Genomic DNA, 21972 nt, shown 5'->3' with positions numbered 1-21972 from the left:
ATGGCGAGTGGGCTGGAAGGGAGCCCAGGGCATCTGGGGAAGCCGCAAGCACCTTGGATGACCACAGCTCACTCACACACCCCCTTCCCTTCTCCAAGCACAGCTGAGTGTGAGGGGCACCTCCCATGCCACAGGGGCAGGGACAGGAGCAGAGGGCAGCCCCAGACCAGCCCCTTCCTCCTGCCTGCTCTGCAGCCCCCAGGGATGGCGCTGACAGACGCTGGCACCAGGGAGGACACCACCCTCGGGTGCTCAGGAACAGACCGCCCCCGGCGCGCCTGCCAGAGCTGCGCCTGCTGAATGACCACAGCGCCCCCGAGACCCCCACCCAGCCCCCCAGGTACATGCCCCACCTGTCGGCCCCATCGCCCGAGGCGGCGCTCGGGCCACGGTGACCCTTCCACCCTCTCCGCAGGTTCTCGGAGCTTGTGGACGGCAGAGGAAGAGTGAGCGCCAGGTTCGGCAGCTCACCCAGCAAAGCAGCCACCGTGAGATCGCGTGAGTGCCGGGGCCTCCCCACCCACCTCAGTGGCCAACCCTCGTCCTCACTGCCACTGTCACCAGCCCCTGTCCCCTACATGATGAGCCCGCCCCCACTGCCCAGCGCAGTCTCCAGCCAGGGACGCATGCATCTCCATGGTGGGAGGGGCGGCTCGTAAGGGCCTCACATCAGTGTGTGGGCTGGAGGCACAGGCTGCTGGCAGGGCACGCAAGAGAAGATAAACATTTTAGAAGCAGGTCTGAGACGTTACAGCAGCTTTGTTTGCCAAAGTAGGGCTCTGAGCTTTGTTTTAGTAAGCCACGGGCAGGAGGCCATGAGGGTCTAACCTGCCACTCAGAGTGTGGTCCAGCAAATCCTCCGCCACTGTCCTGGCAAGATCTTCCTGGTGGCAGCAAGGCCGATGCGGGGCCCAGGTGCCTTGGCCCCTTCCCACCCGCTTTACTGGGTGAGGGCTGCTCCGGTAATCTGCCTGCGATTCTGACACAGAAGCCCTGAGACATGCTGGCAGGAGTGAGGCAGGCACCACCCTGTCCTAGAGGGCACCTCTCTGGCCCTTGCCTCTCACCTGGAAGGCTCATCCTCCTGGAATCCCCCAGCAGAGCCGAGTCACCAGTTTAATGAATATGTTCTGAGCAAAACTCCCCAGGCAGGGGAGGCAGGGGAACGCAGCAGGGAGAGTGGCAAGGAGGGACCAGAGCCCTGGGGTCGCTGCCGCATGGTGAGCTGGGGAGAGAGCCCCTGGCAGGGTGTCTGGGGAGAGGGCAGGCAGCTGCCCGGGATGCCCAGTGGTGGGCAGGTGAGATGTGGAGTACAGAGCGGGGCCGGGATGCCCAGGTGGGCAGGTGAGATGTGGAGTACAGAGCGGGGCCGGGATGCCCAGGTGGGCAGGTGAGATCTGGAGTACAGAGCGGGGCCGGGATGCCCAGGTGGGCAGGTGAGATGTGGAGTACAGAGCGGGGCCGGGATGCCCAGGTGGGCAGGTGAGATGTGGAGTACAGAGCGGGGCCGGGATGCCCAGGTGGGCAGGTGAGATGTGGAGTACAGAGCGGGGCCGGGATGCCCAGTGGTGGGCAGGTGAGATCTGGAGTACAGAGCAGGGCCGGGATGCCCAGGTGGGCAGGTGAGATCTGGAGTACAGAGTGGGGCTGGGATGCCCAGATGGGCAGGTGAGATGTGGAGTACAGAGCGGGGCCGGGATGCCCGGTGGTGGGCAGGTGAGATGTGGAGTACAGAGCGGGGCCGGGATGCCCGGTGGTGGGCAGGTGAGATCTGGAGTACAGAGCGGGGCCGGGATGCCCAGTGGTGGGCAGGTGAGATCTGGAGTACAGAGCGGGGCCGTTGTACTTACAGGTATGGAAGCAGATATCAAATGCCCACGGTGCCGTTGAGAACCCTGCATAGAAGTGATGCCGTTGGGGGCAAGGGCATGAGGAAGGTCAGCAGAGGTTGAGGGCAGATCAGAGAGAGCAGGGGGTGCCGTAGCCCTCCAAGAAGCAGGGGGTGGAAGGAGAGGAATGCAGAATTTGACCCTAAGAAGAAAGCAACCGCATCAGCCCTGAGGATGGGGCCGCTTGGCAGCTCACTGGTGGCTGCCCCTGAAGCAGCTCTGAGGGGCCCTGCACGTGGAAAGCCCAGCCCCTCCAGAGGGTCAGCAGGAGCGCAAGGGCTAGCCCTTCAGGGGAGGCAGTGCTGGGGCCGACAGGCGCCGGGCCACGCAGGGAGCCTGGTCCCCACCAGGGACATCCGTGCTCCCTGCGGTATAGAAGCACTCAAAAGGGTGGCCCCAGGACCATCCTGGTCAAAAGGGTGGCCCCAGGATCATCCGTGTGCAAAGCAGCTGCGCCATGTGGTCACCGCCTGGCTTCTTCTAGAACCCACAGCCTCAGCGCAGCTCGAACACAACGAGGAAGCCCCCAAGCAGGTCAGCCTGGCCCTCCAGCTCCCTGAACACGGCAACAAGGACCTCAGGAGTAAGTTGGCAGCGCTGGTGGGGTCTTTGGGACTGACTGCTCTCAGGGGCCTTAGAGGCTGCAGGCAGGAGGGACCATCCACGGTGAGGGACCTGAGGGGAGGCTGAGCACCAGGCACCCCAGTGTGGGAAGATGGGGGGAAGCTACCCCCCAAGCAGTGGGACCCCATCGACGGGGACAGGCCAGGGGGCAGGACCCACCCAAACCACCCAGGGTCTGAGCTGGAGAGACTGGCTTCGCCGCTGCCTCCCCTCCCCTCCCTTCCCCTCCTTCGCCTCCACATGCAACAGAGCCCACCCCAGCCCCTGCCTCTGGGCCCCACACCCCTGGCTTCTCCGAAGAGGAGCAGGCGGAGTCAGGAGGGGAAGGGAGCAGCCACTGGGCGAGCCCCAGCTCGAGGACCAGCTGGGCCCTGTGGACACTCAGGTTATGCAGGACCTGAACAGTCTCCGAGTCCGGGGCTCTGCCTCGTGAGAATTGAGGCCAGCACGTCTCTGCAGGGCGCCGAGCATCTGCTCAGCACCTGCAGTAAGAGTTCCTGGAAGCTCACGAGGCAGCTCCCCTTTGGGCAGCACTAATGCATGTGTGTTCCTCACCCTGAGTCAGACTCTGCCTTTCTCTGGGTTTTAGTCCTTGGGGGCTGTGTCCTCTGTGGACAGCTCTCCTAGCACCCGGTGACCTGTTCTCCCCGAGTCACACCACAGACTCAGATTGGGATCACCCGTCAACCCAACCCCAAAGAAGGCCTAGTACTTGGTCAAGGTGTGAGCCACTGGGCGTGGTCTCAGCAGCAAGGCCTTGCCCTCAGCTTCTCAAGGACATCTGTACACATCAAGGGCACCTGCAGTGCCAGAGGGTGCGTTTGCAAGTGGCAGTTTCGCTGAACCCTAAGTTCACATTCCCCCCTCACCATATGAGGTCCGGACTCGCTGCTAGTCCCTGTGAGCACCAGGAGGACTGGCTTGTGCATCCGACGCAGTGAGTGAAGGATTCTCTTAATTAAGGTGTGGACCTTTAAGGGAACTAAAACAAACCTTTCATCAGATGGTTCGCATTGTGTCACACCCTTTAAATAGCAGGTGTTCATTTCCTAGAACTCAGAACTTAGAGGGGCACATGTTACTCTCCTGGGTCTCCTTGGCAGGAGAGATTCAAGATGACCCCCAGGCTGGCCCCAAGGTCACTGCACTCATGTGGTGTTTGCCGGCATGAGATGCTCATGCCCTGGTGGGTGCAAAATGATTTTAAGTGATAACATGAAAAGTCGAATCTTTAATGGCCCCTCGATGCGCAAAGCTAGTCATGATCTTTGGTTCATGTTGCACTCTCACACTAGCTACCTTTTATTTAATTAGTCTTTGAATAATGGCTTTAAATCAAGAACCCGACCTATACACTTGAACGTGAACAACACCGTCTATCTTTTTTGCCGTCATACTCCCTGTTCTCTCCCCTCAGTTAACCATGATCCTGAACTTTGTGCTTAGAATTCCTTTGTTTTCTTCAGAGTGGAAGGTGGGGAGAGTGATTTTGTCGGACATATACGTGTGGCAGAACAATACGTGAGTTTTCTTTGCGAGATAATTATCTTGCCGTGTGTGATCGTTAGACCTGTGTTTTCACTCCGCATTCTCGGACGGAGGTTGGCCCATGCAGTCTGGGTGGCTGTGGCTTGTTCACACCCACTGTTGAGCACAGAGTCCACTGAGTGAATTGACCCGCTTTTCTCCCCTCTCTGTGCAGAGAACATGTAGGTTGTGTTTGGTATGAGCGGTGCTGCAGTGGATGTTCCTATACAGGTTTTCCAGTACGTGTGTGAGAGAGTAGAAATGCCGGGTCTAGGATGAGGATGTGTGAACGCCCAAATTACACGAGAACACAAAGTCATTTTCTAAGAGGCGATAGCAGTCTGCTCTCCCTCCAGCAGTGATGAAGATAAGCAGTAAATCCAGTCTCTCTAGAACTAGGTTTTGCCAGGTTTGCAGATCCTGCAGGCAGAACGGGTGTGACGCAACCCCTGGGATCTGGGTTTGCACCTCCTGAGCACTGATGTGACTGAGCCTGTCTTCATGGGCATCCACCAAAGGTGTTTGCTTGTGTGAAATGCCTGATCACACCTTTTGACTTTTTGTTGGGTTATTTGTACTCTTCACTTCCGTGAAATGCCTGGTCACACCTTTTGACTTTTTGTTGGGTTATTTGTACTCTTCGCTTCCGTGAAATGCCTGGTCACGCCTTTTGACTTTTTGTTGGGTTATTTGTACTCTTCGCTTCCGTGAAATGCCTGGTCACGCCTTTTGACTTTTTGTTGGGTTATTTGTACTCTTCGCTTCCGTGAAATGCCTGGTCACGCCTTTTGACTTTTTGTTGGGTTATTTGTACTCTTCGCTTCCGTGAAATGCCTGGTCACGCCTTTTGACTTTTTGTTGGGTTATTTGTACTCTTCGCTTCCGTGAAATGCCTGATCACGCCTTTTGACTTTTTGTTGGGTTATTTGTACTCTTCGCTTCCGTGAAATGCCTGGTCACGCCTTTTGACTTTTTGTTGGGTTATTTGTACTCTTCGCTTCCGTGAAATGCCTGGTCACGCCTTTTGACTTTTTGTTGGGTTATTTGTACTCTTCGCTTCCGTGAAATGCCTGGTCACGCCTTTTGACTTTTTGTTGGGTTATTTGTACTCTTCGCTTCCGTGAAATGCCTGGTCACGCTTTTGACTTTTTGTTGGGTTATTTGTACTCTTCGCTTCCGTGAAATGCCTGGTCACGCCTTTTGACTTTTTGTTGGGTATTTGTACTCTTCGCTTCCGTGAAATGCCTGGTCACGCCTTTTGACTTTTTGTTGGGTTATTTGTACTCTTCGCTTCCGTGAAATGCCTGGTCACGCCTTTTGACTTTTTGTTGGGTTATTTGTACTCTTCGCTTCCGTGAAATGCCTGGTCACGCCTTTTGACTTTTTGTGGGGTTATTTGTACTCTTCGCTTCCGTGAAATGCCTGGTCACGCCTTTTGACTTTTTGTTGGGTTATTTGTACTCTTCGCTTCCGTGAAATGCCTGATCACGCCTTTTGACTTTTTGTTGGGTTATTTGTACTCTTCGCTTCCGTGAAATGCCTGGTCACGCCTTTTGACTTTTTGTTGGGTTATTTGTACTCTTCGCTTCCGTGAAATGCCTGGTCACGCCTTTTGACTTTTTGTTGGGTTATTTGTACTCTTCTTATTCATTTGTCAAAATTCTTACATGTTTTGACACTGATTCTTTGTCAGTTCTGTGTTCTGCAGTTATCTTCTTCCAGCCTCTGGCTTGTCCTTCCCTATTCTTGGTGGTATTTCTTAATAGAGAAAAGTTCATAATCAAATTTATCGAGCATTAGTGGTTAACAACTTGGGGGCCTTCTTTAAAAAGTATCCTTCCCCACACCAAAGTTAGAAGGTTATTCATGTATATTTTTTTCTCAAAGATTTAAAGTTTTGCTTTTGACATGTAAGTCATTAATCTATCTGAAGTAGACTGTCTGTGTGAGAGAAACTGGGCTGCAATTTCATTTTTCATGCATATGGGTAAACTGTATTTTTCATCTCTTCATGCTAAAAAGTCCCTTTTTCCCCCACTGTCAGTATCAAAATTACACATATAAAAGTAGAATTCTGGCTGTGTCAATTTGATACATCTATGCCATTACTGCCCTGTACTCACTCTAACTTTGTAAGTCCTGGAACTGATTGGGAAAGTTCCTGTTCTTTACTCTTCATCTTCAGAAGTATCATTGCTACCCTTGGCCTTTTTTCTTCCACATATACACCTTCAAATCTTCCAGTCACACTCAATGGAAAAGGCCTTTGAGATAATGACTGAGTGTGCATTGAATCCATTGACCATTTTTGTGAAAACTGACATCTTTTTTTTTTTTTTTTTTTGAAACGGAGTCTCGCTCTGCCACCCAGGCTGGAGTGCAGTGGCCGGATGTCAGCTCACTGCAAGCTCCGCCTCCCGGGTTTACACCGTTCTCCTGCCTCAGCCTCCCGAGTAGCTGGGACTACAGGCGCCGCCACCTCGCCCGGCTAGCTTTTTGTATTTTTTAGTAGAGACGGGGTTTCACCGTGTTAGCCAGGATGGTCTCGATCTCCCGACCTCGTGATCCACCCGTCTCGGCCTCCCAAAGTGCTGGGATTACAGGCTTGAGCCACCGCGCCCGGCCGAAAAACTGACATCTTTAGGATAGTAAGTCTGTATCCATAGACATGGGATTTCTCTCCATATATGACAGTATGACTTAATATCTTTCAGTAAAGTTTTATATGGAATTCAGATTTATTCCTAGGTATTTTATAGTTTGATACTATTATATAGTTTGATACTAGTATACACTTTAAGAAATTACTTTTCCTGATTTTTTTTTTTTTTTTGAGACGGAGTCTGGCTCTGTCATCCAGGCTGGAGTGCAGTGGCCGGATCTTAGCTCACTGCAACTTCCGCTTCCCGGGTTCCCACCATTCTCCTGCCTCAGCCTCCCGAGTAGCTGGGACTACAGGCGCCTGCCACCTCGCCCGGCTAGCTTTTTGTATTTTTTAGTAGAGACGGGGTTTCACCGTGTTAGCCAGGATGGTCTCGATCTCCTGACCTCATGATCCGCCCGTCTCGGCCTCCCAAAGTGCTGGGATTACAGGCTTGAGCCACCGCGCCCAGCCAAATAATTACTTTTCCTGAATATTTATTACTGGAGTATAGACATTTATTTGACCTTTGCATATTGACCTTATAGCCAACCATCTTGCCAAACTCTCCTATTCTTGTCATCCATTCTTTGGGGTTTTCTATATATATAATCATATCCTTTTAAAGGTTAATTGTTTGCCTTTTAAAACTGAGACCTGCTCACACCTGTAATCCCAGCACTTTGAGAGGCCTAGGCAGACGAATCACTTGAGGCCAGGAAGGAGTTTGAGACTAGCCTGGCCAACATGACAAAACCTGTTTCTACTAAAAATACAAAAATTAGCCGGGCATGGTGGCACATGCCTGTAATCCCAGCTACTCAGGAGGTTGAGGCATAAGAATCGCTTGAACCTGGGAGGCAGAGGTTTCAGTGAGCTGTGATCACGCCACTGCACTCCAGCCTGGGTGGCAGAACAAGACCCTTTCTCAAACATATAAAAGTAAATTAAAACCCAGACCTACAACTCAGCTGATATTTGCATAAAGTAGCAGCCAGTTCTTTTTCTTATGCAGACTCGTCATCTCCCCACAGCTCTGCAGTGCCAGCTGTGCTGTCAGTCTGGTGTTCACGTATGCACGGGTCCATTTCTGGGTTCACTCCTCTGTTCTGTTGTTTTACCTTCTTTGAGCCAATAGCAACTACTTTAATGATGGCAGCTTTGGTGCTACTTGCTATGCTTTGGGGCCCGGAGTCCTCCCAACTTGACCGTTAAGAGCGTCTCACCTGTTCTCAGTCCTTTGCTTGCCTATGAAAGTTTAGGATCAGCTTGTCAAGTTCCACAAAGCACTTGTTGGGACTTTAAATGACCAAACCTCTGAGGCCCTGTGTGCCTGTAAAAATTCTTGTTAGCCCTCACATCTGAAGGACAGTTTGGATGGATCTAAAATTCTGGGTTTGAATTCCCTTCTTGTTCATTTCTTCAAATATTAGTTCATTGTCATCTGTGTCCAGTATCACTATCACTGTTGTTAACTGTTATTTCCAGGTAGGATAATCTCATTCTACCTGGAAGCTGTTAGACTTTATTTTTCTCAAGAAAAGGAGGATTCCCCAGGGAGTCCCATGTATCCCCTAAGCATGGTTAACACTCCTGATTGGTGTTTCCTCACCAAGCAACTATCCAAGTCAGGGCTGCACCTCAAGCCCGAGGGAGAATCCCATGGAGAGGAGGCAGGTTCTTGAGATTGTAGCTGGTCATCCTAGAGGTTTGGAGGGGCAGAAGCAAAGGAGTGGGTGCTGAAACTAGTCCGATTATTCCTGTTTTCCCCAACTTCTCGCCCCTGCAGGGCTCCTGGACTAGCTCGGCTTTGTCCCCCTAGATAGCTGCATCAGTGGTCTGGGTGGCCGCCACCCAGAAAGACAGGCAGTTGCCTTCCCCGTATGATACCAGGCAAGGGCAGAGCGTAAGCTGCTTTGCTCTGTAATTTATCCTCAGGGTGCAGCCACATCCCTGTTCCCCAACCCATTCAAAGCAGCCTTCTCTCTGTTTTTATGTATGTGTGAGTGTGTGACCATAAACCCAGGATTTAGTGGTGATGTCTGCACGGGACAAGGCTGCGGTGGCAGCTCTCTGGTGACCTCCTATCCTGTGGCTGCATGAGCCGCAGGCATGGGGCCCAGCAGCCCAAGAATGGTGCAAGTGTCTGTCACAGTCTCTGTAGCCACAGCTGTCCCACACATGGCAGGTAAGCACTGATGATACTACCTGTGGATCCTAAACACCCCTGCACGTAGCCATATTCTGTAGGGTTGCTGTTAAGATGTCCCTGGACTGTTGTGTGCCCTGTCTAAAATTCATGTAGAATTGCAAGGGACCCAGAATAACAAAACAATTCTGAAAAAGAAGAAAAAAGTAGGAGGATTCACACCTCCTAATGTCAGAAGTTGCTACAAAGCAATGGTAATGGACTCAGTGTGGTAATGGATTAAGGATAGGCATTTAGATCCGTGGAAAAGAATTGAGAGTCCAGGGTCGGGCGCGGTGGCTCACACCTGTAATCCCAGCACTTTGGGAGGCCAAGACGGGCGGATCACGAGGTCAAGAGATTGAGACCACGGTGAAACCTCGTCTCTACTAAAAATACAAAAAATTAGTCAGGCATGGTGGCAGCGCCTGTAGTCCCAGCTACACAGGAGGCTGAGGAGGAGAATGGCGTGGACCCAGGAGGTGAAGGTTGCAGTGAGCCGAGATCGTGCCGCTGCACTCCAGCCTGGGTGACAGAGCGAGAGTCCATCTCAAAAAAAAAAAAAAAAGAAAAGAAAAAAGAATTGAGAGTCCAGAAATAAACCACACATCGGTGGCCAACTGACTTCGACAAGGGGACCGAGACCATTCAACGTGGAAAGAATAGTCTTCTCAGCAAATAGTGCTGGGACAGCTGGATATCCACATGCAAAAGAATGAGGCCAGACCCCCATACCATATACCTCATAACACAAATTAACACAAATTGACCAAAAACCTAAATGTTAGGAGCTAAAACCGAAACTCTTAGAAGGAAACACAGGAGTAAATCTTCATGACCTTGGATCATAGGGGTCCTTAGGCTTAACAATAACAGTATAAGCAACAACAAAAATCTGGATATAAACTGTTCTTCATCAAAACTTAAAACTTCTGTGCCTCAAAGGAAGTGACATGACAGCCTGCGAGGGAAGGAAATGTGCAAATCACACCTGACCAGAGACCCGTATCCAAAATAAAGAGCTCTGACAACTGAATAATAAAAAGACCACCCAATTTAAACACAGGCAAATCATACCTGATAAGAAACCTGTATCTAAAAGAGCTCTGACAACTGAACAATAAAAAGACAAACAACCCAATTCAAACATGGGCAAAGGACCTAAACAGACATTGCTGCAAGGAAGATATGCAAATGGCCAGTAAGCACACTGAAAAGATCATTGACTTCATTAGTCTTCAGGGAAATGAAAATCAAACCCACTAAGATGGCGGGAATTAAAAAGTCAGATAAGGCTGGGCGCGGTGGCTCAAGCCTGTAATCCCAGCACTTTGGGAGGCCGAGACGGGCAGATCACGAGGTCAGGAGATCGAGACCATCCTGGCTAACACGGTGAAACCCCGTCTCTACTAAAAAATACAAAAAACTAGCCGGGTGACGTGTCGGGCGCCTATAGTCCCAGCTACTCGGGAGGCTGAGGCAGGAGAATGGCATAAACCCGGGAGGCGGAGCTTGCAGTGAGCTGAGATCTGGCCACTGCACTCCAGCCTGGGTGGCAGAGCGAGACTCCGTCTCAAAAAAAAAAAAAAGTCAGATAATAATAAGCATTGGTGAGGACGTGGAGAGATCAGAACTGTCTACACTGCTGGTGGGACTGTGACGTGTGCAGCTGCTTTTGGGGAAGAAAAAAACAAACGGTCTGGCAATTCCTTAAAGGATTAAACCAATAGTTACCGTATGTCCCAGTAATTCCACTCCTAGGTATATACCCAAGAGAAATGAAAACCGATGTCCACACGAGGTCTTGTACACAAATGTTCATAGCAGCATAGCACAAAAGCCAGAAAGTGGAAACCACCAAAGTGTCAATCAACTAATGAAAGGATAAATGGCCGGGCGCGGTGGCTCACACCTGTATTCCCAGCACTTTGGGAGGCCGAGGTGGGCAGATCACCAGGTCAGGACTTCGAGACCAGTCTGGCCAACACAGTGAAACCTCGTCTCTACTAAAAATACAAAAATTAGCTGGGCATGGTGGCGTACACCTGTAATCCCATCTACTCGGGAGGCTGAGGCAGGAGAATCGCTTGGACTGGGAGGCGGAGGTTGCACTGAGCCAAGATCATGCTACTGCACTCCAGCCTGGGAGACAGAACTAGACTCCATCTCAAAAAAAAAAAAGGAAAGAAAGGATAAGCAAAACGTGGTATATCCACTCAGTGGAACATGATTCAACCATAAAACAAGGAAGGAAGTACTGCTGCATGCCACAACATGCATGAATCTTGAAAACATTATGCTAAGTGGAGGAAGCCAGACACAAAAAACTATGTGCTATGATTCCATTCATACGAAAGTCCAGAAGAGGGAGATCTCGAGTGACAGAAAGTACACTAGTGGTTGCTCAGGATGGGAGGGTGGAGGGATGGGGAAGGCAGTAACAGCCAAAGGGTACAAGGTTTCTTTCTGAGGTCATGAAAATGTTTTAAAATTGTGCTGATGGATAACTGTATCTATGAATATGCTTAAAAACAATAAATTGTACACTTTGGGTGAATTTTGTGTTACATGAATTATATCTCAAAAAAGCTGGTTTAAAAAAGTTACGTGCAGGCCAGGCGCAGTGGCTCACACCTGTAATCCCAGCACTTTGGGTGGCTGAGGCAGGTGGATCACTTGAGGTCAGGAGTTCGAGACCAGCCTGGCCAACATAGGGAAACCCTGTCTCTACTAAAAATACAAAAATTAGCCAGGCGAGGTGGCGGGCAGCTGTAATCCCAGCTACTCAGGAGGCTGAGGCAGGAGAATTGCTTGAACCCAGGAGGCAGAGGCTGCAGTGAGCCGAGATCGCACCACTGCACTCCAGCCTGGGCAACAGGGTAAGACTCTCAAAAAAAAAAAAAGTAATGTGCAGAATAATGTTTTCAGTATGTTATCTTTTGTGTAGGAAAATGGAGAAGGGAAATACAAATTTTGTCCTCATTTTAATAAAGAAATGAAACTAATAAGATGGTTCACTAAAGGAGGAGGGAAAGAACTGCATAGTGGGACTGGAGATCGGCTAGGCTTCTCTGAATGAACCTTGTTTTGTAGTTTTGACTTTAGAACCAAAAAAAGTTTTTAAAAACATTAAAAAGAAAAGGCAACACTAAAAATTGAAAACATACTGAAATAAGTAAACCTCGCTATCATGTTGATGGTATAACCACACAGGAAAAAAATATCATTGCAAGCGATTTTAATAAGAGTAGTCTGTTCACCCCTAGTGGAATATGGTCTAAGGATAAAAAGCATTGCCAAGAAATTTTAGGCTATACTCAGTGATCTTAATGTTAGTAGTAATACTTGTATTGTTATTTTGAAATGATTACATGTATATGGTAGGATAAAGAAAATAATCGTTAACGCTACCACGATTTTTAGTGTAAAGAATTAAAAATACAAAATGAAAGAAGTTAAAAATCTTGTTTGTTTTGGCCGGGTGCAGTGGCTCATGTCTGTAATCTGGCACTTTGGGAGGCCGAGACGGGCGGATGACTTGAGGTCAGGAGTTTGAGACCAGCCTGGACAACACGGTGAAACCCTGTCTCTACTAAAAATACAAAAATTAGCCAGGCGTGGTGGCGGGTGCCTGTAATCCCAGCTACTTGGGAGGCTGAGGTGGGCGAATTGCTTGAACCCAGGAGGCGGAGGTTGCAGTGAGCCAACATCGTGCTACTGCACTCCAGCCTGGGCAACAGAGCAAGACTCTATCTCAAAATAAATAAATAAAATCTTGTTTGTCTTTTGATTCTGTTAATTTGACATGGAAATATTAGTATGAACTCATAACGTTTATTTTTTAAAGAAATCTAATTTTCTAGTTCTGTTCATCAAAAGGCCTGAAGCTGTGGCATCCCATCATAGGGAACAGTGTGAGTGCCCAGGCTGTGGACTCTAGAGCTCATTCTCGCCAAGAAACCAGTGATCTCTGGAGAAATGGGTGATTCCAAGACTGAAACAGGATGTGGACAGAATAAGCCCAGGACATGCTGTGTAAAACGCAAGCAAGCTTTCAAAACAGCAGACCGTGTCCTGAGGGCGGGGAGCCAACCTGAAGGGCTCCCGCTGTCCAAAGACAGGATAAATCGAGCATCAGGAAAATGATGGACAGCAATGGCCGGAAGCCCATGAAATATACCAGTATCTCTGTGTTCATCATGACGCTCAAAAAAAAAAGCAACCCTAGTGGGCAACTCTCGAGCTTGCTGAGGACCGACTCGGTCTGCAGGCACACAAGTAAAGGAGTAGGATGGCGCCTTCACACTGCTGTGCCTGGGGTGGACCACAGTCCAGGGTGACCACGGGGTAGGTGAGGGGAAGCCTGTCTTCACAGACCACTCTCCAGCTGGTGAGGGCAGGAGCGACAGGGTCAGACGCAGGCCTGTGAGAGGACAGCCCTTGGATCAGGGATCTTGATGTCTTGCTCGAGCCATCAGGTGCAAGGCCGATGGGGACTTTATTCTGGGTTGGTCAAGCTGCCAACACTGGACCAGTGACCAGTCCTTATGTCACTCCAGCGGGACTTGGACACATCACAGGCTGCCTGGGCTGGCTGGGGGTGCACATGCATCCCTGAGAAGCAGCCCTGCAGAGACCATCTGAACCTAAACCCTATCAAGCACCTCTCTCTAATTAGAGTTTACAGGAAACACGGGTGGGAACAAGTGAGCAGTAAGTCACATCCAGACGGGGAACTCTGCAGGACAGACGACCTTGTTTTTCCCGTGAATAAAGCGGGAGGTTGAAGGAGACGTCAGGTGCATCACACAAGGCAATGTGCAGGCCCCAAGAGCCCTCATCAGGTTAGACCCGAAATCAGGACATTTTTAAGACGACCAGGAAAATTCGAACATGACCTGGGATTTCTTATGATATTGAGGAATGACTGCTAATTTCTAATAATAATAATTTGTGGTTACGTAAAGTATTAGATCCTGCTGACATGTTCACAGGAGAAACGATGCCTGTGAGAAAGGGGACGACAGACAGATACAATTAGATGAAGCAGGACTGGCCAGTTTTGATCAGTGTTGAAGTTGAGTGCATGGTGCTCTTCATGCTTACATGTTGTGGGTTTGAACATTTTCATAATAAAGGGATTTTTTAGAGCCCCAAAACTCATTTTAACCATATCAAGAAAGGCAAAAAGATGGCCAGGCGTGATGGCTCACGCCAGTAATCCCAGCACTTTGGGAGGCCAGGGTGGGTGGATTACCTGAGGTCAGGAGTTTGAGACCAGCCTGGCCAACATGCTGAAACCCCATCTCTACTAAAAATACAAAAATTAGCCGGGCGTGGTGGCGGGCACCTGTAAGCCCAGCCACTCAGGAGTCTGAGGCAGGAGAATGACTCGAACCCGGGAGGCGGGGGTTGCAATGAGCAGAGATCGCGCCACTGCACTCCAGCGTGGGCGACAGAGCAAGACTCCGTCTCAAAAACAAAAACAAACAAAAAAGGCAAAAAGACAAGGAAAGTCCCAGAGGACAGGGGCAGAGAAAGAAAACCCAAAGTGAACCCAGCAAGGAAGGAGGAGCAGCCAGCGGGAGAAACCCAGGACTTGGAACCGGCAGGGGCAGCAAGGCCTGGGGCGGCCGCATGCGTGGGACAAGCACACGGGGAGGCCTGTGAAGAGTAGAAGAGGAGCGTCGCACGGGGTGGGGGTGCTGGATTGGATGGGCGGGGGAGGCCGGGCCTCACTGTTAGACATGGTGGGGTGGGCACAATTCTTACTCTTTTGTGTTTTTCAATGTTAAGTTAAAAATTAAAACAGGAATCTTGACAAAGCTAAAAAATAATAATAAGGAGAAAAATAAGGACAGAGTGAACACTAAGGGTGAAAGGCCAAGCTGACTCCTTCCTGTGTCACTGCGGACTGCCCAGCTCTCGTGGCCAGTGTGGCGAGGCCACTGCCCAGCTCCCGTGGCCAGTGTGGCGAGGCCGGGCTGCCCAGCTCCCGTGGCCAGTGTGGCGAGGCCGGGCTGCCCAGCTCCCGTGGCCGGTGTGGCGAGGCCGGGCTGCCCAGCTCCCGTGGCCGGTGTGGCGAGGCCGGGCTGCCCAGCTCCCGTGGCCGGTGTGGCGAGGCCGGGCTGCCCAGCTCCCGTGGCCGGTGTGGCGAGGCCGGGCTGCCCAGCTCCCGTGGCCGGTGTGGCGAGGCCGGGCTGCCCAGCTCCCGTGGCCGGTGTGGCGAGGCCGGGCTGCCCAGCTCTCGTGGCCGGTGTGGCGAGGCCGCTGCCCAGCTCCTGTGGCCGGTGTGGCGAGGCCAGACTGCCCAGCTCCTGTGGCCAGTGTGGCGAGGCCGGACTGCCCAGCTCCTGTGGCCAGTGTGGCGAGGCCGCTGCCGGGGACGGGGGGGGCAGCTCTGCACAGAGGGTCCCATTAGAGCACCAGGAGGGGCCTCAGGATCCAAGCAGCAGAAACCCTATTCAGCAGCAAAGCCAGCAAGGGTCGGGGTTGGGGAGGGGCCACAGGCCAGTGGAGGCTCAGCACTGAAGGCCCCGCTCCTCCCTCCCTGTCTTCCTCCTCCTCCTCCTCCTCGTTCGTCTTCCTTCCTTCCAGTACTGAGGTCAGGGCCAGGCTCGCTGCGGTCTGTCTCCTCACCTCTGCTCTCTCTCAACACCTGAGCTGGGACCGCGCTCTAGGGCCCAGAGGCGTTTGGGAGGCCACCGCAGCACGCCACGGAGGAGTGCACGGCCACCCTGCATCAGGTCAGGTCATCGAGGAAGGGACAGCAACATGTCCATGAGGCAGGCCTGACCTGGGGTCCCAGTGACTAACCTCTCGTGACCTCTGTTTCCAGAAGTCCCTGGGAACTGTTCAGAAAACCTCTGTCAGAACGGAGGTACCTGTGTGCCGGGCGCGGACGCCCACAGCTGTGACTGCGGGCCAGGGTTCAAAGGCAGACGCTGTGAGCTCGGTAAGTCAGGGCTTGGCCTCAGGGCGCCCCTTACAACAAAGCCTGTGCCTCGGCCTAGGACTGCTGGGCCACAGTTGGGTTTGCCACGGGAGCCTCCAAACCATGAGGTGCCAGACAAGGAGCCTGGTGCACGGGGCTGATCCCTGAGCCTCCGCGGGCTGCGCTGCCGCCCCAAGCACCAGGATGGGAGGTGCTGCCCGTCACAGGGGTCAGAACAGCCACAGCATGCGAGGCTCAGCTGCGGAGGGCTCCCTGACCCAGCCAGAGCAGGTGTCCGGAGAAGGGACTCCCCACCTCCACAATACCAACCTGCCCCGGCCTTAGAGGAAGCCAGCTGCAGACCCCGGGCCCTCTCCCCCGGCCTTAGAGGAAGCCTAAGGGGTTTCGCTACAGACCCCCGGGCCCTCTCTTCGGGCAGGGCCTCTCGGAGGGGCAGGAGGAGTGTGTCAGGAGCCCCCGGCGAGCCACTGCCCTTCTTTGTTGCAGCCTGTATCAAGGTGTCCCGCCCCTGCACAAGGCTGTTCTCCGAGACAAAGTCCTTTCCAGTCTGGGAGGGAGGCGTCTGTCACCACGTGTAAGTTGATTTCCACGTGTACGTTGATTTCTGTCCTCCGCCTTACCACATTTGTAGTGTGTTTTTTTTGTTTTGTTTTTGTTTGTTTTTGTTTTTGTTTGAGACAGAGTCTCGCTCTGTCACCCAGGCTGGAGTGCAGTGGTGCGATCTCGGCTCACTGCAAGCTCCACCTCCCGGGTTCACGCCATTCTCCTGCCTCAGCCTCCTGAGTAGCTGGGACCACAGGCGCCCGCCACCACACCCAGCTAATTTTTTTATTTTTAGTAGAGACGGGGTTTCACTGTGTTAGCCAGGATGGTCTCGATCTCCTGACCTCATGATCCGCCCCCCTCGGCCTCCCAAAGTGCTGGGATTCCAGGCATGAGCCACCGCGCCCGGCCTGTAGTGTGTTCTTGACTCCTCAAAGTGCTTTCTCAAAGCCACCCACCTAGCCCTGAGGAGGGACGACAGCTGCAGTCACAGAAGGGACTTGCTTTGACCACCAATTCCCTCCATGTCACAAATTAGGCAGCTGAGGCAGAAAAACCGAATAACTGCCCCAAGTCCATGCAGCTCAGGAGCAGGGGCTGAGAAGAACCCAGGCCCCCGGCCCCCAGTCCCCCAGGCCTTCCTCCCCACACATCACCCACCAAGTCCCCCGGCCCCCAGTCCCCCAGGCCTTCCTCCCCACACATCACCCACCAAGTCCCCCGGCCCCCAGTCCCCCAGGCCTTCCTCCCCACACATCACCCACCCAGGCCCCCGCCCCTAGTCCCCCAGGCCTTCCTTCCCACACATCGGCCCATTCCCCGCTGGATGGCAGGGCCAACTGAAGTGACCTTCCTCTCTTCTCTTCCTCAGAGCCCCCTGGAAAAACAAACAGCTCATGAGAATGCCAGCCCCAGTTCTGCCATTAACTCATGATGTGGCCTCAGGCCCCCCATCTCCGAGACAGGCTGTGGAGGGAGAGCTGCCCAGCCCATCTCTTAGAACCTTTCTTGCTAACACTCTGAGTCTGTGGGTCACGCAATCAATTTAGTCAACAGATAACTTACTAAACACCTGCTGTGAGCCGGGCACTGTTCTAGATACTCAGCACACATCAGCAACAGAGCAGACCAAAGCCCTGCCTTCAGGACCCGTTCATTGCAGAGGGGACAGACAATAGCAGTGAGTGTGTGGTGTGGCAGGTGGTGAGTGCAAAGGGAAAAAGACGAGATGACAGGATGAGACTAGGAGAGCCTGCGGGGATGGGCAGGGGCTGGTGCAGCAAGAGGGTGCTCACCCTCCTGGAGACAAGAGGGCAAGCCTCCTGGAGAGGGTGATGCTGAACAGACATGGAGGAGGGACATCTGAGGGAAGGATGTTCCAGACAGCCAGAGGACCAGTTACCAAGCCCCGAGTCAGGAGTGTCCCTGGCATGTTGGGGGAGAAATGGAGAGTGGTGAGAGGTGAGGGACAAGGAACCTCCAGGGCCATGGAGACCCACAGAAGGACCTGGTGTTTATCCATCATGAAATGGGGAACTACCAAAGGGTTCTGAGCAGAGGAGTGACATGTTCGATGACACTACTTCGGATGTTCTGCGGAGAATGGGATGTCAGCAGGCAAGGGCAGAAGCTTCACTGGAGCTTGGACGTGAAGCCAGGTGGAATATGTAGCAGGAACACATAGGAGATGCTAATCTGTGTTGAGATTTGGGAAGCCGTATTGACAGTCCACTGAATTTGGATTCTGTGCAGTGGCCATCCGAACCCACAGTATCTACCGTCTTCCCGCTGTGCTTAGTTACACCAGTGCCTGCTGGTGACCACCAAGTATCCAACAAGAAGACCCTTCCCTTCCTGAAAGCATTCTATCCTTTTACTTTCAACCTATCTGCATATTTCAAGTGACTTCCTTGTATTTAACATAGAGGTGGGTCTTGCTTGATATCTAGTCTGACAGTCTGGTTTTTATTGGAGTATTTAGACAATTTACATCACCTTCCACATCATGACCGGTGTGGTTAGATTTAAACTGCCATATTACTATTTGTTTTCTATTTTTCCCATCTGCTTTCTGTTACTTTTTCCCTTTTTCCTGCCTAATTTTGGATTATTTTTTACTATATTTTGTCCAGTTCTCTGGTTGTTCACACTGGGAGGTTAATTCCAGATTCTGTTGCTCTTTCATGTCCAGAAATGGAAGTCTTACCACAGGTTTTAGATCCTAAAGGTTCTACGAGACTTAGCATATGAGTTGGAGCTTTGCCTGCTGAACTCCTTGGATCTCCCTTTTAAACAGCTCTGACATTTGAGGACTTTAACAAAAGACAAAACACCTTCCCATCCATTATTATCTACAAACTTGTAAGAGAGATGGTATGAGTAGGTCCCATTTTACCTGCAACTGAGACTTAAAACTTCAAGAGACTTGCTTGAAGTAGCCTGATGAATAAATGGAAGAGGCAGGAGATGAAATCAGGTCTCCCGTTCTGTAATGCCTACATCGGAATCCTGAATCCCCAATCCCCAGCATTTCTCAAACTTCTCTGTGAAATACCCAGAAAAATAGAAAAGTGAGGTCATGCCTTCCCCAGGCCTCAGGCCAAGTGGCTTGCCTCTAGCACTGACATGTCTGTGAAATTTCACAGTTTATTTTTAGTACCATATACTTTGCCAGCGCTCATCAGAATGCACATTAAAATGGGTTTATTTTATGTATATTATTGTACCTCAATAGATTTGTTACAAATCACATGACATTTATGTTAAACATCTTAATACATCAATAGGAGGTAACGTTTCATTCAGAAAACAGCAGCTTTTCCCTCAAACACCTTCAGGGTTACCTGTGGGTTCACAGAGCCTGGGTTAAGCAGTTGGCAACATTTTGCTTCACTGTCTGGTTTTACAAAGCTTTCTTGTGACAACAGGTATAAAAGAGTCTACAGAGTCCACCAAGACATCTGCTTCAAAGAGAGCTGTGAAAGCACGAGCCTCAAGAAGACCCCAAACAGGTGCCTCCGGGGAGCAGGCCCATGCCGTGTCCTGCATGGAGCCCACGGGGTGATGGGGCAAGGGCGGCAGTGCTATGGGATGCTGCAGGCCTGCAGGCGGAGCCAGGCAGTCTACTCACCCGGATAGGCAGCCCCTGGCCAGCCATGTTCTGCTACGAAACTGTATGTCCACATATGTGCATGTGAGCGTACACGGAGGGGCCCAGCTGGGCATGCCGGGTCCTGGGGGGAGGCCACACGGTGGGTGCTGGGGGTCACTCTGGTTATGCATATTCACACAGAACACGGTGCTACAATTGGGAAGCACAGGGTGTAACTGACAGCCCCGAGAATTTAATGGCCAATATAGTGTGTCACTGTTTACTTTTTGTTCACTCACACCCAGGTTCTTCCCCCAAAGGGTTCAAGGTAGTTACAAGAATTACTCCTGTTTGGGGCTTACTGAAAGAAGTACCTGAGAATATTATATGCTTTAGAAACCACAGAGTCGAAACCTGTCATCGTCCTCATAGACCAATGAGCAGCCACGCGTATTTGTTTGGCATTACCAAGTGTCAGGGCGAGGCCGTAGCCTGCAGCTCACCAGCTGTGCTGCTCAGCCTGCGCCCGTCTCCCGGCTCTTCCCTGGGGTAGCCTTTGCTTGCTTTCTCCCACGTCCGTCCTTCTCTCTCTCTCTGACTCACATCCAGCCAGGTTTCTAGCCTTGTCACTCCCAAACTACTGCCTCAAGCCAGGCGGGCGCACACAAACTAAAATGCTAATCTCCACAGCGGTGTCTGGACTAATGGTATCCCCCACCCTGGAATGTATGTGAGCTAAAGACAGGATTTCAGCAGGCCTCCTGGACTGAGGTAGCTGTAGGATTCAAAATACACAGTCTTTTTTTCATTAAACAACTTTTCTCTGATTATTTCAGGAAACAAAGTAAGAGTCAGACACTGGAGAAATCTTAAGGTACGTCCCTGCTGCTCCCGCACCACTACCACAGAGCTGCTGGGAAGTGGGGGGCGAGCGCCCCGCCCTGGGGATCTCAGAGTGCCGCTGCCTACTTACTAAGCACTGCTAAAGGAAGCTCGGTCCTGTGCTGCTGTGTTACAGACTCCTGGGCAGGAAGGTTTCAGAATTTCCCAAGGGGAAAAAGACATGAATCTGCTCTAGCCACTGACAAATACATCTTCAGGTGGAAATGAGGCTCTCTGTGGATGGGGCAAATCCCACTCTTTCTCAAGGGAAATGTGGCCAAGAAACCCCTCGATCAGCTGCAGTGGGAGGAAGAGGCAGGAGGGTGGGCACTTGGAGAGGCTGGAAGACCACCTGGCACCTGGGAGGAGGGGCCACGGGCAGTGGGAGGGCCTGGGCTGCTGAGAAATTCCGGGGGTTCCAGGACAGAGCTAAGACAGTGCCTCCCAGAGCTTGTGAATGGCATTCTGTCAGAACTAAAAATGGGGCAGGGGCCTTGATCACTTAATATTTAGAAAGTCTCAAAGACTGTCACTAGGAAACTCATCGCTGACACTAGACTCATGGGTGTTCATAAATCCTGAAATGAAAGATACTTTCTAATTCTCTTTTTTGATTAAGCTAGCATTTCCCAAACTCTTTTGGCAACCAACCCCCCATCCTGCCCCTGCCTCCTGCTGCTGCATCTTCAGCAACACTGGTATTCTTCACAGTGGTTTGCAGAAGACTGGGACAGACCCTAGAAAGCCCATCTACAACCTGCTTCTTATCAGTTTCATGCTGACTACAGTTTCTTATCAACGTGTCACTGTGCATGAAAGATGAATTTCTGGTTGGCCTAGGACAGCTTTGCTACTCCCGCCCTTTAAATGAGCCTTCACAGTTCCTCTTCCTGGTGGTACAGATGAGAGCGAGGCACCCTTGGGTAACAAGCCACTTCAGAACAGGTCTATGTTTTGTTATATGCCTAAAAAAATAAGGAGAAATGTAATTCGGAAACCTTTAAAAACAAACAGAAGCAAAAGAGCTTTTCAGGTAAAGGCTCACACACCAAAGGAAGAGTGTCCACGCCACCTCGGGGGAAGGCCTGGGCCGGAGTCCACAGATGGCCGGAACTTGAGCTCTGAGTTGGCCATGACAGAGCGCGTGCATCTGCCTCTTCGGATGTGGAAAGTCTCTCCGTAAGAGAGCGGCTGGCAGCGTTCACTTCCTCTGACTCAAATCACTTCCTGCTCCCACCTCAGCCTCCCAAGACACACACACTAAACACACTCCAGGCTTGTAAGCAATTTACTACAGCCAAGCATCACCTAACAATGGAGATGCAGTCTGAGAACTGCTTTGTGAGGTGATGTCATCTGGGTGAACATCATAGCGTGTACTTAGAACAAACTTAGATGGCGCCGCGTACCACGCACCTAGGCTCGATGGCAGAGCCTGTGCTCCCGGGTTCCACACCACAGCGTGTTACTGAGTACTACAGGCAGTTGTAACACAGTGCCAAGTGTGTGTATCTAAACACAGAAAACCTACGGTAAAAATATGGTATGAAAGATAAAAAATGGCACACCTGTGCCGGGCACTTACCATCATTGGAATGTGCAGGACTGGCAGTTGCGCAGTAACAAATTAGT

General features: G+C 51.4%; 1 protein-coding gene across 6 annotated transcripts in view; it reads left to right on the top strand.

The window, feature by feature from the left end:
* SNED1 (sushi, nidogen and EGF like domains 1) overlaps nt 1-21972 on the top strand; it is an 89215-nt gene that overhangs the window by 64003 nt on the left and 3240 nt on the right. For 2 of the 6 annotated variants that reach the window (XR_004441477.1, XR_004441474.1), the window contains 6 exons: nt 196-340; nt 416-498; nt 2374-2472; nt 15708-15824; nt 16311-16398; nt 19295-20332. Coding sequence is in view for 2 of the 6 variants with exons in the window: in XM_033229519.1 (XP_033085410.1) it covers nt 196-340; nt 416-498; nt 2374-2472; nt 15708-15824; nt 16311-16398; nt 19295-19378; nt 20295-20331 (653 nt within the window). In the remaining 4 variants the exon portion in view is untranslated. Of the gene's footprint in view, nt 1-195; nt 341-415; nt 499-2373; nt 2473-15707; nt 15825-16310; nt 16399-19294; nt 20333-21972 lie in introns of those variants that run through there. The other 4 variants (XR_004441475.1, XR_004441476.1, XM_033229519.1 and 1 more) reach the window with 4 other exon arrangements.

The sequence above is a fragment of the Trachypithecus francoisi genome, unplaced genomic scaffold (assembly GCF_009764315.1).
Source record: "Trachypithecus francoisi isolate TF-2019V2 unplaced genomic scaffold, Tfra_2.0 Lachesis_group13, whole genome shotgun sequence".
In the NCBI taxonomy this organism is placed as follows: domain Eukaryota; kingdom Metazoa; phylum Chordata; class Mammalia; order Primates; family Cercopithecidae; genus Trachypithecus; species Trachypithecus francoisi.
The sequence above is the reverse complement of the archived record's forward strand: the minus strand, read 5'-3'. Positions and strand labels throughout refer to the sequence as shown.